Source organism: Salvia miltiorrhiza, chromosome 3 (genome assembly GCF_028751815.1).
Source record: "Salvia miltiorrhiza cultivar Shanhuang (shh) chromosome 3, IMPLAD_Smil_shh, whole genome shotgun sequence".
NCBI classification, from domain to species: domain Eukaryota; kingdom Viridiplantae; phylum Streptophyta; class Magnoliopsida; order Lamiales; family Lamiaceae; genus Salvia; species Salvia miltiorrhiza.
This window is the reverse complement of record NC_080389.1, coordinates 2,594,028-2,613,496: the sequence shown is the minus strand read 5'-3', so window position 1 is coordinate 2,613,496 and position 19,469 is coordinate 2,594,028. Positions and strand designations below refer to the sequence as shown.

The 19,469-nt window shown below is 33.0% G+C and overlaps 2 protein-coding genes across 2 annotated transcripts; both read right to left on the bottom strand.

Annotated features, from left to right (window-relative positions):
• Positions 1 to 2,303: 2,303 nt before the first annotated feature.
• LOC131015775 (F-box/kelch-repeat protein At3g23880-like) lies at positions 2,304 to 2,918 on the bottom strand. The gene has a single exon (XM_057944200.1). It carries the CDS (start codon positions 2,916 to 2,918, stop codon positions 2,304 to 2,306), a length of 615 nt encoding a protein of 204 aa, XP_057800183.1.
• Positions 2,919 to 5,703: 2,785 nt separating this feature from the next.
• LOC131015774 (putative late blight resistance protein homolog R1A-4) lies at positions 5,704 to 16,663 on the bottom strand. The gene is made up of 4 exons (XM_057944198.1): positions 15,551 to 16,663; positions 10,625 to 12,087; positions 10,013 to 10,521; positions 5,704 to 6,875 (listed from the first exon to the last, which is right to left on the bottom strand). Exons 1-4 carry the CDS (start codon positions 16,499 to 16,501, stop codon positions 5,704 to 5,706), a joined length of 4,095 nt encoding a protein of 1,364 aa, XP_057800181.1. The 5' UTR covers positions 16,502 to 16,663.
• Positions 16,664 to 19,469: the final 2,806 nt, after the last annotated feature.

The window sequence follows — 19,469 nt, the reverse complement described above, 5'->3', positions numbered from 1 at the left end:
CGTCTTGTCTCTTACCAGGACTATTTTTTATGAACGAACGTAGTAGTATTTACTTATTTTATTATTTTTACCAAAAAAAATAACGATTGATATATCGATTGCTAATAATGGTTTGTTTTTTTTTTATCTCTTATTTCAAAATAACGATAAATATATTTCTAAAATTTAATGATCGAATTTCGATAGTTAATTCTCTCGTAAATCCCCGGTTTATACTTAACACCTCCTTATAGTTTTCACAAATCACAACTCACAAGCTATGGCCTATGAGGACTAAAATATCAGCCTTAGTGGGCTAAAGCCCAATAAAAACCATAAAACAAATGGGCCAGATCTAAGATTGAAATAGAGAGCCCAAGCCTCTCATTTCTCTCTCTTCTTTGGTAGCACACATACACAAGCATATCTGCCCTTAATTTTATAGGTGTTTTCACAAATCACAAGCAATGTGGACTAATATATAAGCCTTAGTGGGCTAAAGCCCAATAAAAAGTAAAAAACAAAAGGCCCACTCCTATCCACTATACTCTACCATCAACTCTTTGCCTTCTTAATTTGAAGGCTCGAGTATTTGATGAGCTACGTCATAAACAATGGCAATTCAAAACTCTGCAGTGGAAAAAAAAAATGGGAATCATCTAACAAAACCAAGTAGCAAATAAGATGCTTAGGGCAATTGTGCATTTTCACCAATATTTTTGAAAATGATGACTTTGTGACTACATATATCTATATAGAGCAATTCTCAAAATAAAGGCAACCAAATTATTCAAATTTTACAAATCTCTAACCAGAAAAGGAGCAGACATCATATCTATATTGTCGAAAGATCAGTTTATCAGGAATGCTTCACACGAACTTGAAAGCTATCATTTCCATAATTCCGTCGTTTCTTTTCTATCTACTCTGCCGAGAATAAAAGAACTGAAGTCCAGTTATCGACCTCAATCAGTTCAAGTGTTGGAATGTCTCCAATATTACTTGGAATCTCATGTAGACCACGGCACTCGCGAAGCATTAGGCACTCGAGTCTTGGGAATTAGCATGAGCCTCAGCTCACGAAATTCTCCCTTAAATGTTTCCCAGAAACTGCCTTTGCAAGCACAGTTTCTTAGTTTAAGCACTTGAAGATTAGGTAATGAACCAATGATGGTCATATCACTCCAAGAAAGCCTCCAACCACTCAAGGTTAACCTTCTCAGTTGTAGAGGAAAGTTTAGACCGCCAAGTATCTTTAGGGTGTATTTGCTTTTTATCCCTCTAAATGGAGGGATAACAAAAATTTATGCCTTTAAATGTTTGTTTTCTTATTCCACATTTTGCACAAACACCATTTTTCCTTCTTATTTTCACTTCAAGGAGTGATAATATTATCACACCAAAATGGAGGGATAATATTCTTACCAATTTATCCCATGGTCTAGATGCAAAACCTTCAACTCTCTTCAATCCCAGTTCATCAAGTTGTCAAGATGAAAAATCTCCATGCTTCTCCAATTTCAATTTCTCAAGTCGGCATAGTTGTTCAAGATTTTTGAGGCAATGGCCCGCATTTGCATCAAACATCTCCTTGGAGTAACATATTTCCAACTTTTTAATGTTTGGAATCATTTTCACCACTCTTTTGCTGCATATATACGAACTTCATTGCTAGCGAAAGTTCCTGCAGGTTATAATCAAGGTCTGGATGCAAAATGTCTTCTATGAGACATGGAACAAAATGTCTTCGCAGGATAGGAGTAGGTAAGTCTGGTAAGTAATCCATAACAGGAAGAATTACCTTCTCTTTCGCAACCTGCCTTATGCAAAATTCCCGCACAATATCATGAAGGCTACAACTCTTTATTTTCCCATCAAACTTCCTTGTGGTGATCAAAACTAGACTTCAATATACTTATTATTACAATATTACAATTTATACTTAATTTTTATTTCAAAAAATATAAATTAAAAAACTTTATATACCATAAATTTGATTTTTTTTTTCAACCTATTATTAGCTAATAAAAGTGAAATTAACGGTAAGAACTAATTATTAGCATACAAATTTGAAATAATAGAAAACATATGCAAGAAAATATAAAAGATTGAAAGTAGAACACCAAATATGGTACACCAGATCTTAAATGCAGCAGTGGAACAGGTGGTGTTCTCTCTACAACTTAAAAATTATTCACTTGAGAAACAAAACGCAACCATTTATGCTTAATCAAATCAAACTATATATAACTGAACATAATTGTCAAGAAATAGCATGCAATGAAATCACTCATGATCATGTCCTAAGATTTTATTTCAATCTTTCACACATCTTCTGGCGAGACTAAGCTTTCAACAAAGACATGTGGACTGTAATAGTATGTCTCATGGCAGCGGAACACATTATCCTGACGATCGTAAACCAACAAGATGGATTCACAATTTACCAAAATCTCTCCATTTAGACCCACCACCAATGGTGCTGGCTGAAGAAGCTCAACAAGATTAGCAAACGTCGCCACCCTCTTCCAAGCTTCCTTCATAACCCAAACTCCAAAGACTTCTGTAGACGAGCCAATATAACATAGCACACAAAGTAAGCCACCAAGCAAACCCACAGCCCAGTGCTCTTTCTTGCAAAACTCGTGATCAAAGGGAAGCTCAATCCTTCCAAACACCTCACTCTTCAAGTCCAAGAAAATAATATCTATCTCTTTATCTCCGTGATTCTTCCAGTAAAGCTTCCCACCTGCAAATATCCCCCATACATAATGTGAATCTAAATCTGCACAGTGCTCACTTGTTTTCCATGATTTTGTCCTTGAACTATAAACTTTGTAAACCCATTTCATCTCGTGCAGGTAATAATCAAAATCACCAACACGAACAAACAACTTGTACTCATCACTCGATTCAACCCAACCGAACCCCAAAGCCATAAAAGGTTTAGAAATTTCTGGCAGTATCTTGGAGATTCTAGTGGATGGGTTTCACATGTGAAATCTACCTTGTTCGTCGTCACGAATGCAGAGTAGCCCATTACAGCTCCCCATAACTCGAAATCCCATCAATGTAGTATTCATTGGATCAGGTAAAGGAGATACAGGGATCGTTAATTCGCTCAAAATCGACAGCGGAGAACATTGCACAGGATTCTCAGCAGGAACATTATATATAATGACCCTTTGATAGGGGAAAGATGGGTCTTTTTATTGAATTTCGATACTGGGTTTTGATGAAGCGTTTGTTGCCAATTAGAGAGCGCCATGATTTTGAAACGCACCTGAATCTCAAGAGTGATTTCAACGGCAATTTTGACAGTATTTCTTCGATGATTTCTTCTTGACTGTATTTCTTCGGTGAAAAGACGGACAGGTAATTTGATTTTTTTTACGATCTTCTTCATAGACAAAGCTTCGGTATATGTTTCGAGGGTTATAGGTTTTTGTATTTGTAGAGGGGAGGGTTTTGGTTTTTGTATTTACAACAAATGGTTTATATGTGCTAGAACTCCTTTAACATTTATTAGAACTCGTCTTGAATTAAAACTCTAAATATTCGAACTTATCATGATGTTAAATTTCTAATCAACCATTAAACGAGACTTATGTATGCTAGAGCTCCTCATCAATTAACCGTTAAATTCAATCTCTTGATTTTATTAATTATTAATAATAATAATAATAATAATAATAATAATAATAATAATAATAATAATAATAATAATAATAATAATAATAATAATAATAATAATAAAATAATTATAACAAAATAAACCATATCTCACGTGGCATCATATAATCACTTAATTCTAATTTTTCTTAATTCTCATTCATTTTTTTTTTTTTATCAATTTTCATATCTATAGATTATTATGTATATAAAAATCATTATATTTCAATTTTCCTCAATTGTCATTTATTCTTATTTATTTATAAATCTGTAATCAATCTCTACATCTAAAAATTATTATATACACTTATTGATAAAAATCCTACACCATTAAATAATCATACAAACCTATAGATAAATTTTACAGCATGTTCGAATCTTTATGTTCGTTAAACATAAAATTAATTTATGAAATTCAAATCTAAAACATCACTATTAGTATATACGAATTCTATACGTATTTTATAATTTTAATTTTCAGATTTCTATTTTTATAAACTTCAAATGAATAAACGTAGGATAGCAAAATTTTTGATAGATCTAAAAATTAGTATTAAATAATTATACGAACTTATAGATAAATCAAATACTATTAAATAATCATATAAACCTATAAATAAATCTTACATGATGAATTCAAAAAATGTGAACCTAAGATCTACGTTGTATGCATGGTTCGTTTAATAACCTGTTTTCAAGTACCAAAGCAAAGAGAACGAAAGTAGTTTTCTCTATATTTCACGTCATATCATCAAACACAATGCAAAGCTCTATTTATAAGGTTACAACAAGGGTATTTAAGTCTTTTCCTCCATATTTCTTTCTCCATTCTTCATTTCCTTGAGCACCTTTGATTTCCCGAGTGTACCTTCTCCAAGTCCCGCTAGGTATACTCTATCCCTTTCTCTTTTTTTTTTCAATTTCGTTTTGCTTTGATTTGGTAAATTTCTGTTGACTGTAATTTCTCGAGTAAACGTCGAAGCAATGTTTTCTCATGGGGTGCCTGAATCCATTATGACTATGAGTGATTTAGAGAAAATAGAGAGAAAAATAAAAGGGCCTATTGCATTTGCGGGTCTCAGATTTCATTTACTCCTTTCGTCCACTAATTCAATGCCTACTTGCCTTTTTGGTCCGTATCTCTGATTGTTTCTTTCTTTGGATAATGTTTGACATTCAATAGCAAGACAACAGCTTGGACGCGGATGGATAAAAGTTCTTGTTTAACAGAACGAGTGATGACGCGATCGTCGCCATGCTTTAGAATTCGATCTAAGGTTTGAAGCAGAGTATCAAAAGCTTCATAAGCCATATATATATCTCGATTGTGCAGAAACAATTTGTCGAAACCTGTGAGTTGTGAGTTGTGTGATCCAATCACCATATATCTTTTTCATTTCTCTGACCAGGTTTGCCAGCTTGATTAATTCTAAAATTCACTCATCGTATAGAACTAACCATTTACTTTATAGCAAAAGCTATTCATCATCGGTCGAAACATACAGCCAATAATTCAATTAAATTGAATTATTTTATCAATCATATATTATCATTCAAATCAAACTCCTCTTTACAATTTTTCACAATCACAAGGGATGAGGAGTAAAATAGCAGCCTTGCCTTAGTGGGCTAAAGCCCAATAAAAACCATAAAAGAAAAGGCCCAAGTCTAAGAATGAGAAAAGTGAGCCCAACCCTATCATTTCTCTCTCAATCTCTCTCTTCTTACGCAGAGAGCCTATCTGCCCTTATGGCAATGTGAAGTATTCTTGTAGTGTTCGTTAGCTTTGTTTTATTTTATATATTCTGCTTCTCTGCCTAAGATTACCTTCCCACACTCTCTTAAGAAGTTGAAATTCGAGATGAACGATGAGTTGGCGTTGGATGACATGTTGGGAAAGATAAGTACATTGCCTCTTATTGAGAACAATCTCTCTCCCTCTCTCTCTCTCTCTTTGTAGGGAGGTGATAAGAGGTGAGAGGGAAGAAGATAGAAGAAAAATAAGCAAACACACAAAAACAAGAAAGATAATAATGGTAGTAAAACTAAAACCTACATATAACTTCGAAGTTGGGGCCTGCCAAGCTCGATCTGCACTGCTTCGTTCTCACGCCAAAGGAAAACTTGAACATGAAATGGAAGATCTTCCCCTTGTAATTCCCCTTGTTCCTCTACGATCTCCTTTGCCCACATCACAGCAGATTCGCCACAATCCCTCATCCATATCTTTTGCAGCGTCGGTATGTCTCCAATTTGAGTCGGGATCTCCTTCAACTGTCGCATATCAAAAAGATCAAGCTTCTCAAGGCGTGGAAAGATGGAGTTCGATTCCGCAGTCCAATGCTTCAAACTGGGACACCGATGCAATTCCAAGTATTTGAGGGAAGGGAACTGGCCTTCAACCATTTCCCACTTGCCTGTTCCAAAGCACCCGTTCCACAACATGAACTTCTCGAGAAGGGGCATTGAACCTATCTTTTCCAATATTTTTTCCCATTCCAAGCTACGATTCATCTCAAGAGTCAACTTCTTGAGGCTTTGGGGGAATGTGAGCGCATACGGAGCAGCTCTAAAATCAAACCAACAATCAACGTGGAGGGATTCCAATTTACACAGACGTTTGATATTGTTCAGACAATAATAATCATCTTGCTCGATTCCCCCACTCCCAAAATAATCAAGAACCAATTTTTTGATATTGGGAATTCTCTTAACCACCTCTTCACTGCACTTGAAATTTGCTATTCTCTCAAGAACCAGTAGATTCTCCATGACGACGACATCATCGCTCGAAGGTTCTGGAAGATAAAAGTTTCTTTCAGTCATTTCAATATGCCTAAGTTGTGGCATTCTCCAAATCTCAGCAGGTGCAGTGAACTCCTCAAAACAAGAAACAATCAATATGTGCAGATTCCAGAGGCGAGTAAACGAGGTAAAGATTGAGGACATGCTACCAACTTCAACAGCAAGGTGGCGCAAGTTAACATACTGAGACGCAAGGGACTTGATCACGTGGCTTTCATCTTCAAAATAAGGAAACTTGTATGCATGTAATGTTCTAAGCAACCCGGAATGCTTAATACGCGGGACATTCCCATATTCACTGATAATGGAACGAGCACGTGGCATAGACTGCAAGTTGTCAAGAACTTTCTTCTTTGGTGTGTTCATAGTGAAACTTGGAGATGATAGAGATTGTTGAAGAAAAATGGTGAATCCCAGTACTAGGATTTTAAGAAAGTATGCCATTTAGAAGAGAAATTTGAGGAAAAGTTGAATTCAATTTGAATTTAATTGGAAAAAAATATAAGTAACGAAGAAATTGATGAAAATCGCGTAATTTTGTACAAATGTTCTTGAATTCACAACCAAGTTTATGAATTCACAACTGAATTATCGGCGTTGGTTGTGAATTCACAATTGAAATAATGTTGATTGTGAACTCAAATTTTATTGGTTGTGAATTCACAACTTGAAAAAATATTGGTTGTGAATTCAAGTTTTATCGGTTGTGAATTCACAACTTGAAATAGTGTGGGTTGTGAATTCACGTGAATTCACGTGAATTCACAACCAATAAAACTTGAATTCATAACCAATACTTGAATTCGAGTTGAATTCACAACCAGTGAACAGTGGGTATTTGTAAAAAATTTATATGTAAGGGTAAAATGGTAAATGTGGGTATTTTTTTAAGTTTTTATATTAATGGGTAAAATTTATTTTTACTATATAAAAGTGGTTATTTTCAAAATCCACTCTAAAAAATTTATATTAAAATCGACAATTTTTTAAAAATTAAAATGCATATTGCTATCTCCAAAAACAACCAAGACAATAAAAATTATGAAATTTCATTTGCTACAATATTGAGATTTCCACCTTGATTGAATTAATTAGGATATATAAACATAACTTGTAAATAAAATATTTTATACTTTTTGTCAAACTAGTGTACCTCCCGCCCTATGCGCGGTAATTGTGATTCGTGTAAGTTCGTGCATATATTTTATAATTATTAATATAAACTAATAAAATTAAAATTTGATATCATATTTATTATTTGCAAATTAATCTAATATTTTCATATAATCAATATAATTTATAGAAAAATATAACATGTACATATAGATATTGTATTACTTATATAAGGAGTTGCTATAATTAACAAATCAAATTTTAGAAAATGAATGAATACATAATTTGAATAATTAAAATATTAGAAATAAGAAAAAAATGAAAATTATAGAAGTTAAATTGCAGTTACGCATTTTAAGTAAAAAAATATTACTTTCTAAAATATAAATTGTTAATATGATAAAGTTTATGGTTAAATCACAATCAATATAGACTATTAATTTTCGAAAGATGCAAACATTTTAATAATGCTAATATTGAATTAGTTTGTTCTATCTTTTTATGGAATATTTAATAGCTTATTTTGTTTAAAAGAGTTAAACTGCCGGCGGTTTCAAGGTAATCAATTAATTTTAGGTGATTTAGTGGTGTTTATAATTTTTTCCATAAATTCCAACTATATCCTTCTAATTGAATTTATTTACATTTACTTTGCTCTTTATATATAAAAAGATATGGAATAACGAATCAACAATCATATTAAAAAAAATATTAAAATCGACAAATTTTTAAAAACAATCATATTAAAAAAATGAATTTTAAAATCTATAAATTTGTAAAAAAAAATGCATATTGCTATCTCAAAAAACAACAAGGACAATTAAAATTATGAAATTTCAATTGCATGCCGAGTGTCTTCAACACAATGCGAATCAATTGCATCTTTTGATTCTTCATGATTTTGTTGTCCTATTAAACATGTAAATATACTATTATCAATGATAAATAAACATAAAATAAATTTTCAAATAAATAAATTACCTGCGATCAAAACTTGAGTGTAGACAACATTTTTTGTCTTGTATCTGTTGTGTTCGGCTTCATTAGCACTTTAGTAGTAGACATTGAAGTTCCTCGTGATAGAGCGCCATATAACTATCCATGGGAAAAAATACTGGAGATGGTAAATATGCACCAATATTTGGTATAGTTTGTCCTTGAGCTTTGTTTATTGCCATTGCAAAATGAAGTTTGATAGGAAATTGCTTTCGTCTAAACTGAAAATGATATGCTTCATTTTCAGCTGGTGAAAGAGCAGTGGCGGAACCAGGATTTTCAAATTGGGGATGCGATAAATAATTACATGATTATGAATATAAAAAAATATTTAATGATAAAAATAATCATACCCAAATATTATCTAATTTTAAAGTTGATGGTTTGTTTTTAGGATGGGTTTATATTTTTCTTTAAGATTATATTTTTAATTGGGGATGCAAAAACTAATTTTAAAATAATTTACATTTTAATCTTAATACTACTAAAAATAAAATTGGGGGATGCAGCTGCAGCCCCAAGTTCTACGCTGGATCCGCTAGTGTGAAAGAGGAATTCCATAAGCATTATGTATGGAATTATTCTATCATGCATCCCAAAATCTGGGAAAACTTTAATTATGGGATCATGTTTAAAAAACAATGCTAACTAAATATTTTTTTATGTGTGCTACAAGTGAAAAGGCAAGGCAATATCTTTACAAGAATCTCTACAATATAAACTGGAAAAACAAAGTCTGATAGGAAAATTGCTTTCGACTAAAGATATTGGTGCATGAACTGAAGATATTTTATTGGATAAACAGTTTGCATTTTATTGAATAAACAATTTGCATTTTATTGAAACATTTAGAGTTTAATAACTTAATCATACTTTATACATTTGGAAAGTAAGCCCACCTGGATAGACAAAGCCTGAAGATCATATACATATAAACCTTTCTTGGGAAAGCAGCGCTAATCGCCTTGGTCACAAAGCCTGAAGATCATATACATAATAATAATAATAATAATAATAATAATAATAATAATAATAATAATAATAATAATAATAATATTCTTATGCAATCAGTTGTTTTTTTCTCTTTAAAATAATAAATAATCAAACTTAAATATAAAGTCTAATTAATTTAAATAAAATCTGCAGCCCAAAAATTTAATCAATATGTAGAAGCCCAAACGTAAATTAAATCAACCCAAGACATATATAAAATTCGCAGCCCATGCTTTAAAATAAATAATAATGCAGCCCAACAGGATTATAAAAAAAATCGGCCCACAACTAAAAGCCCAAACCTATTTCCATTTTTTTAAAACAAACCCACCCCCTTCTTCTTCAACATTTCTCACGCATACACACACTCACAGGTACTGATTGAAGAAAAATAAGCAAACACACAAAAGCAAGAGAGATATTAATGGTGGTAAAACCTAATTAGAGCTATTACATATAACTTCGAAGTTGGGGCCTGCCAAGCTCTGCACTGCTTCGTTCTCACGCGGAATCCAAACTTTAACACGAAATGGAAGATCTTCCCCTTGTAATTCCACTTGTTCCTCTACGATCTCCTTTGCGCACATCACAGCAGATTCGCCACAATAGTTCACCCATATCTTTTGCAGCGTCGGTATGTCTCCAATTTGAGTCGGGATCTCCTTCAACTCTTCCATAAGATCAAGACTAAGCTTCTCAAGGCGTGGAAAGATGGAACTCGATTCCGCAGTCCAATGCTTCAAATTAAGACACGCAAACAATTCCAAGTATTTGAGGGAAGGGAATTGGCCTTCAACCATTTCCCACTTGCCTGTTTCAAAGCATCCCTCCAACAACTTGAACTTCTCGAGAAGGGGCATTGAACCTATCTTTTCCAATATTTTTTCCCATTCAAAGCCACGATTCATCTCAAGAGTCAACTTCTTGAGGCTTTGGGGGAATGTGAGCGCATACGGAGCAGCTCTAAAATAATCCCAATAATGTACGTTGAGGGATTCCAATTTACACAGACATTTGATATTGTTCAGACAATAATAATCATCTTGCTCGATTCCCCCTCTATCAAAATACTCTATCCTCAATTTTTTGATATTTGGGAATTCTTTTAACCACCTCTTCATTGCACTTGAAATTTGCTATTCCGTCAAGCACCAGTAGATTCTCCATGACGACGACATCATCACTCGAAGGTTCTGGAAGATAAAATCTTCCTCTAATCATTTCAATATGCCTAAGTTGTGGCATTCTCCAAATCTCAGCAGGTGCAGTGAACTCATTCCAACAAGAAACAATCAATATGTGGAGATTCCAGAAGCGAGTAAACGAGGTAAAGATCGAGGACATGCTACCAACTTTAACAACAAGGTGGCGCAAGTTAACATACCGAGACACAAGGGACTTGACGACGTAGCTTCCATCTCCAAAGTAACCAAACTTTCTGTATGCATGTAATGTTCTAAGCAACCCGGAATTCTTAATACGCAAGATGCTCCCATTCTCAATACGCAAAGAGACATACACATATTCACTGATGATGGAACGAGCACGTGGCATAGACTGCAAGTCGTCAAGGACTTTCTTCTTAGGCATGTTCCTTGGTATAACAACGCGGCGTTGGCTACTCATGCCTCGAGGACTAGATTGCCCTATCACATGATAGAACCCATCTTTCTTGCTCTGGTTCAAGCATAAATCCCTCAACAAATCATGAATTTTGACTAATTTTATGTTTCCTGTCTTCCCCACTTCACCAACTAGAATGAGATTTCTATCAACCAAGTCCTTTAAGAATTCTATGGCAATAGTTTCCAAACTTTTGCCATTCATGGGTTTTAAAAATCCTTCAGAAACCCATAGCTTCACGAGTGTTGAGACTCTAACCGAATCATCCTCCTCAAACACTCTCATATACAAAAAACATGGCTTTAAATAAACTGGCAAATTATTATAGCTCATTTTCAACAGTTCCATGCAAAACTTTTCATTATCCAAATTCACTTCTGAAGCTAAGTTCTGACTAATTGATTCCCAAACACCTAGAGTGTGTTCCCTATTTCTCAAAATACCCGCCACTACAACAATTGATAAAGGAAGTCCTCTGCAATTCTCTACAATTTTCTTTCCAATTTTCTCTAACTCATGAGGGCAACTTCCAACCCCAAACACAGTTTTTGAGAACAGTTCCCCGCTTCTAACCTCATCTAAAAATTCCATTTGAAGGCTATAATTGTTGTTCAATTGGGAACTCAAGTGTAAAAGCCTAGTCGTCACTAATATCCGACTACAGTTCTCATTTTCGGGAAAGAAACGCTGTATCCTATCCCAAGCATCGATACTCCACATATCATCCATCACAATTAGAAACCTTCTACCTATCAAATGCTGGTAGAGCTCTAATCCTAGTTCATCTTCACTCTTTTCACTCAGTTGTTCTTTGCTTTTATTAGTGGCTTGAGAAACAAGTTCACAAAGAATTTCCCTTGTGTTGTATTGTTGAGATATAGTAGCCCAAGCACAAACATCAAAACGCTGCAATGGATTGCCTCAGCAATGCGATGCTCCAATTAAACCCTTATTGCGAAAATAGTTAGAATTATTTCATTGAATCTATAAACCAATTCTACTGAAATTATAAATTAATTCTACCGAAATCTATAAATTATTCACGATACTTGTTTAGTGTAGAATTCAACGCAATTAATTTGTAGGATGATTAATCCAATTTTGGAGTGAGAAATAATTATCCAATTTAATCGATAATTATTATTTTATAAGTTTTTTAAAAATATTTATAAATATAATAAAAAATTAATTTTAACTAAATATATTTGAGATGAATATTATTAATTATAACTACAAATAAAAAGAAAATAAGTACTACAGTATATAGTTTACAAATAAGCCCAATAAAAACTAAAGAAAAGTCCCAAGTCTAATAATGAAAAAGAGCTAGGGCCCAACCCTCTCACTTGAATTTCTCTCTCAAGCTCTCTCTCTCTCTCTTCCCCGGCAATACATTATTGCAACCGCCACCGCCACCGCCACCGCCACCGCCGTGCGCACCTTCATCAAAGTGTTGGGCTATTCCAGGCGACTCACCTGTTGCTTTCTTCTCAATTTCACGAAGAAGATATCTAAATACCGCTGAAATACCAACTAGGAAATTAAGTTTTCAAAAGTGAGGAATATGCTTAGACCAAGTGTGTGCATTTTCACCAATTGTTTTGGAAAAAACTAAGTCTGAAAATGATGACTTCATGACTCCATCCTTACATCCATAAAGAATAATTATTCGAATTTTACAAATCTCTAACCTGAAAAGGAGTATCTATATTGTCAAATGAGCAGCTTAACACGACCGCTTCACACGAACTTGAAAGCTATATCCGAACTTCTTCAAGTGAATATTATTTTTCTTGAAAAATACGAATAGCCGTAACTCAGTTAATTGATGAAATTTTCGACCTATCTTAGACTCGAACCCAAGTTTAAATGATTATTTTGCATTATAAAAGTCTTGTTCGTAGATTTAATTGACTTATTCATATCAATTAATTCTCATTCTTATGAAAGATAGTATTTTTAATGGAGAATTCTTATTGTTAGACACTGAGAATTCTTTCACTCGATCTATAAGAGCATCCACTATGGTGCTATCCCATAGTGGTGCCACATGTGTGCCACCTCAACAACTACCTCATTTTTCAACTACCTCATATTTTCTCCACTGTGCTACTACCTCATATTTAACTATTCATGGACCCCACTATCATTATTATTATATTTACCACTATATATATACATACATATATATATACTCCAAACCAACAAAACACAAATAACAAGTCAAATAATTAAAGAGGGGGCCCCACTATCTACTATACTTCCCAGATAGCAAGTTTGCTCCCTCCAATTTGCTACCTCTAATTTACTACCCAAAATATACGGTTCTACTATGGAGGAAGTACTTTTACTATCTCCTAACTTTCCTCCATAGTGGATGCTCTAAATTAGTTACACTGAAACTATAATTGTACGAGATTTTATAAGTAATTCAAGGTACTTATTAAGTATAGAATTCAGTACAACTATTTTATAGGTCCAGCGCAATTAATTTATAAGTTAATTTTTTTTTTGTTTTCAAAGAAAATCAATAATAATTTCTTACAGTTCTCACAATAACATATTTTTATATTATTGCAATTGGGTTAATATCACAGTCTATCTCAACCTTTCATTTTACCTTTTTATGTCTATTCCAACTTTTAAAATTTATCTATTTTATTCTCAAGTTAATATTAAGGATTTTTTGAACTCAAAATTTATAAAGGCTCTTGAAGCTCATGTTCTGTATTTGTCTGATCACATTTTCAATTTTAGCTTAGGACATTTGGTAACAAAATAATTGAATAAGAATTTTTTTGGAATGGAGAAACATACATTCGACAATAATAATTGAAAATAGGAGTAACCTATATCATGGTCTTCAAACTACATCAATCAATTTTGAGTTCAAAGTTCTCTATATTGTTATGACTTATGAGGATTGGAGGATTGGATTGATACGGATGATGATGAAACCAGCTAGGGATTCCCTTTTTGTTAAGGAAAGCCCTAATAAGATTTTTCAGGCCCATTTAAGGCCCAAATATATAAACTATATACAGACACAATTATAAATAAATTAATATATTCAATTTATTTTAATATTATCGCAAGTTTAAAGTCACACTTGCAGAGTTTATCAGAGTTGAGTATTATAAGCATTTTTTTTTGTCAAGTAAAATCGCTTCTTGAAATTACATTGAAGAATAAAAAAATGGCTCTTGCACGAATGCATGTATTGATTCATCGAAGTAGAAATTTATTTGAAAATGAAACATATATTCTGATAATCAATACTACTTCTTCCCTTATTGTATTTGACACAGATCCGATCACCTACCCACCGTGGGCAAACATAACGTGCCCACCAGTGATGTGGCAATTGTAATTAAAGTAAGATAATTTTAATTAGGGTAAGATTTATTAATTCTCCTTCCTAATTAACATTGCCACATCAGTGGTGGGCACGTTATGTTTGCCCACGGTGGGTAGGTGATCGGTTCTGGTATTTGACATCTAATGTGAATGGTTAGTTTTTATGCATCTTGATTTTTTTTCAAGCGAAGCATGTTTTTATGTTGAATAGATGAGATCCAATGTGTTAACTAATAAAAATTCTTAAGTGATTATTGAATACTTTCTACCAAAAATTCACTCATCGTATAGAACTAACCAGTTACTATATAGCAAAAGCTATTCATCATCAGTCAAAATATACAACCAATTATTTAATTAAATTGAATTATTTTATCAATCATATATTATCATTTAAATCAAACACCTCTTTACAATTTTTCACAATCACAAGGGATGGGGAATAAAATAGCAGCCTTGCCTTAGCGGGCTAAAGCCCAATAAAAACCATAAAAGAAAAGGCCCAAGTTTAATTAAGAATGAGAAAAGTGAGCCCAACCCTATCATTTCTCTCTCAATCTCTCTATCTCACTTCTTAATTTTGGAACTGTATCCCCAATTTATTTTGATCAAACAAAATTATTTAAAGAACAATTTATATAAATAACATTTCATATACTATGATTATAAATAATGTAAAATAATAATTATGATGTAAAGTGATTTCCCGTCGAATTTCGACGGGTTATAAACTAGTTTCATATAAATTGGTTTTTGGAGATGATCCTCATCGGCCACTCTTTTTAGCGCGCTTTCCTTGCCCTTTCTTGGTGGCCCCTTTAGGCGACGCTTCAACATTTCAAGCCTATTCGGTCGCCAAGTTAGAATTGCAGTATTTTGAATCCAAACAAATGAAGATCTTATTCTATTTTAGATGGAGTCTACAAACTGATTGAGCATTCTACAAAAACAAGATGGACTATTTAAGTTTCCTTATCACATTTTAAGACAACTATTTTATAATCCTATTTGCCAAGTAATCTATCCACAAGAACACTATCATAGAAACTTTTTTAATGTTTGGTATAGTAAACATATAGTATTTCTCATATATCATGCATGCCACTGTTGCTAAATGATAGCAGGCCCATAGAGTTTGAATATGTGGTTGAGAACTTATTAAACAATTAAGAACTGTGTGAATGGTGAAAATCCTATCACTTTGTACATTTACTGAACTTAGATTAGGGGTGTAAATGAGCCGAATATCAAAATTCTCCTTAACGATGGCATGCTCAAATATATGTCTGGCAAGAGTGGTCTTACCAATCCCGCCCATCCCTACAATAGAGATGATTTGGCGTTTACAGTTCCCTCCAGTGAGCCAATCCAAGAGTTGAAGTTGCACGTCATCAAAGCCCACCATCATGCTTTCCTTCACATTGGAAGAGGATGTCAAGGAGCCAGCATGAGTCGAGGAGACCTTTCTCTGCAGCTGAGCTTCAGCTGAAGATTCTATGGCTTCCTTCTTGATCACATTCAGTTCTTCAATCACTTGCTGTAGATCTTCATAGAAGAAACTGACTTCATTGGAAGTAGATATACCCAGTTTAATCACGTCCACAATATGAGATTCGATAGCATCTTCAGCCGCATAAGCGGCATCTGCGATACGCATCTCCAGCGGATCAGCTTCATCTCCGTCTGCAACAGGGGACTTATAACCATCAAGAAATTCCTGCAAAAAGCTAATAATTTGAGTGAGAGATTCAAGTTGTTGTTTGTGGATAGAAATTGGAGGGGAATGGTGATGCTCGATTGTATCGACGATATGCATAAGAGAAACCAAGGCTGCATATGCCGCCATGGTCCAAGGAAAAACAGTGTATATTTTTCTGAGAAAGAATTTGATAGAATCTGAGTTTAGCTTCAGCAAAAACAATGTGTGAAATGGCCATATCTCCTCAATTATTTTCAGAAACATTATGTGTCCAGTTTTTCTTCTACCTTTCAGAGTCAGATTTTACTATAGTCGTTGATGTCGCCTAGTTATTCCATTTAATATTTTATTTATTTTATTACTAATATTTTGATTGGTCTATTAGGGTGCCTTCAACTGAAGAAATTTTCAGTTTTTCAATTTTGAAACTACCATTGCAACAATGAAAAATTGGTTTCCACTCTCTCTCTTGAAAAACTGGCTTCGCAGTGGAAGCCAGTTTTTACCGACACCAAGCACCCATTTCTCTCTTATCCGCGGGTCCCATTCCTTTAATTTCTTGTTCTCAGTTTTTGCTTTTTTTCCATTTGGAATGTGACTTCTCTATTTGATGATTTAGCCTTCTCTATTATATTCACACTTACCTCTCGGAATGAAGATTGAAGGGTTTGTATAGATTATTTTATTTGATTAAATTCTGAAAATTGAGGAAATATATATACATTTGAAATGTTAGACCCTAGACCCATTGAATTGGCCCAATGGGCCCAAAGCCACCCAACAAAAAAAGGAGTGGGTTGGATCAGATTGCTGGAGAATAGGCCCGTCATTTGAAAGCCCACCCCAAATAGAGTTTGATGGGCCAAACTATAGATGAAATTAAGATTGAGCAAAATAACTGAAATCGAGTCGATCCAAATCGAAATATTAAAATATAGTTCGATTTTTTCAGTTTTATTTTTTAAAAGAATTTGGTTTTTGGGTTCAGTTTGGTTTGGTTATGTAAAAACCGAACAAAATCGAAAATCGAGTTATATTTATAATATATATATAGAGTTGCGCTAAAATAAAAACCATTCTTATCCTATAAAATAAGAACCAAGATAGACCCTTGAATTTTTATAATCGGACGGCCAAAATTTTATGAACCTATGAACGTATTAATCACATCCGTTAAAGATCATAAAATCTATGGACATGATCTATTCTTAATTTATAGACTAATAGCAGTTTTCTATATAGCGGTACCATATATATATATATATATATATATATATATAGGAATTGGTTCAATTGAGATTTATATATATTTTGAGATTTTGAGATAAATGAACATATCAATAAATTCTTTGAACATAACCAATATAACTGATGAACATATGAATCTATTTAATTTATTTAAAAAACACGCCACTTGTAGGGATTGAACCCCAGACCAACGCGCGTTCATAAAAATTAATTGACAAGTTCATCAAAATGTACTTATATGTTCATTTATCTCAAAATCTCAAAATATATATAAATCTCAATTGAACCAATTCCTATATATATATATATATATATATATATATATAAGAAGCTCAAATGTGTTGAGAAGTGAGAAGGAATTTACAATTTAGAATATTTTGATGAACTTTACTTAAATTCTTATGAACTCAGGGTTCAATTCTTCGCTCTAGCATCTTTTTTAACAAATTAAATAGATTTGTGGGTTTGTCAGTTATATTGAAAAGTTCAAAAAAATTATTGAAAAGTTCATTAATCTCAATTTACAGCTTCTTACTAGAATTGATCCTAGGTGAATAATACTCCCTCCGTCCATGAAAGAACTTCATATCTTTTCTTTTTGGGACGTCCACAAAAGAACTTCCTACCTATTTTTGGACTATACCCCACCACTTATAATCCTCTTACTTTTCACTTTTCACAACTCTCAATATTAATTATAACACCTTTTCACCACTCACAATACACTCAACTACCTTTTATCCACTCTTAATACACTCAACAATATTTTTTCTTAAAAATTACTCCCTCTGTCCCTGAAATAAGTTCCTCTTTGGGTCGACACGAGTTTTAAGGAAAAGTTATAAAATGTATTGATAGTGGAAAAAAATGCGCTATAATTATTATTAGGAGTAGTGAAAATGTGGAATATGTTATAATTAGTACTGAAAGTGGTGAAAAAGTGAAAAGTAAGAATAAATAAAATATTATTAGTGTTATGGTAATTGTCCAAAAATGAAAAGAAAGAAAGAGGAACTAATTTGGAGGACGTCCCAAAAAGAAAAAAAAAATGAATTTATTTCAGGGACAGAGGTAGTACTAATATAGTAAACCAAGTGAAGTAAATTAGATCTTAAGTTGACTTCTCCTACATAATTGTGTTGAGCTCATATTAACCAATTAGAACCATTAATGGTGTCCGCGTGGACCCAACCAAGAGTAAAATCATACTACAAAGACTTGCTTTTGGGGTCTTCGTTTGAATTCAAACGCGCTATAAACACGCAGGAGATGGAGTAATTAAATGCCATGTGCATTTCTTGTTTGGTTACATAGAATTTGATATCGAAGCAGAGAGGAAGCATATAGCATAGTGGGAAATAGGCCCATCGCTCCAATCCAGTAGATGAATTCTTCAAAATATACCCAAATTTCTTCTACAATATATTTGCAGCATTAGGGAAAAAAAAAAAAAAAAAAACATTGTTACGTACTTACGTTAATTTGTTCATTTCAAATTAATGAATTTTAATATTTTGAGCATGTGTAATTCTCACTAAATTTCAATCATATATGTAATATATTTATCTATTAGTATAACTTCATATATGGGATAGATTCAAATAGTACCCATACATTTTTCTTGAAGGAACCCAGCTAAAGACAAATGTATCCACTCGCAGTATTCAACTACTTTATTAAAACTTTGTATCCTTTAGAAGTAGATACATTTTATTTTGTAATTTTGTTCGTTTAAATAAAATAATATACTCCCTCCGTTCCTGAAATGGCTTTCTCTTTGGGGACGGCACGGGTTTTAATGAAAAGTTGTAAAATGTATTGATGGTGGAGAAAAAAGTGATATAATTATTATTGAAAGTTGTGAAAAGTGTAATGATTAATATTGAGAGTATTGAAAAGTGTTATAATTAGTACTGGGAGTGGTGAAAAGTGAAAAGTAAGAATAAATAAAATATTGTTAGTGGTTGGGTAGTTTTCCAAAAAT

Excerpts from the sequence above, each read along its gene's own strand:
- LOC131015774 (XM_057944198.1), bottom strand. The coding sequence starts at position 16,501 with ATGTTTCTGAAAATAATTGAGGAGATATGGCCATTTCACACATTGTTT. Across the intron at positions 12,088-15,550 it reads TCTTGTGGATAGATTACTTG|CGTTTTGATGTTTGTGCTTG; the intron begins GCAAATAGGATT and ends AATCCATTGCAG. Across the intron at positions 10,522-10,624 it reads AAAATTGAGGATAGAGTATT|AGCTGCTCCGTATGCGCTCA; the intron begins TTGATAGAGGGG and ends GGATTATTTTAG.
- LOC131015775 (XM_057944200.1), bottom strand. The coding sequence starts at position 2,918 with ATGGCTTTGGGGTTCGGTTGGGTTGAATCGAGTGATGAGTACAAGTTG.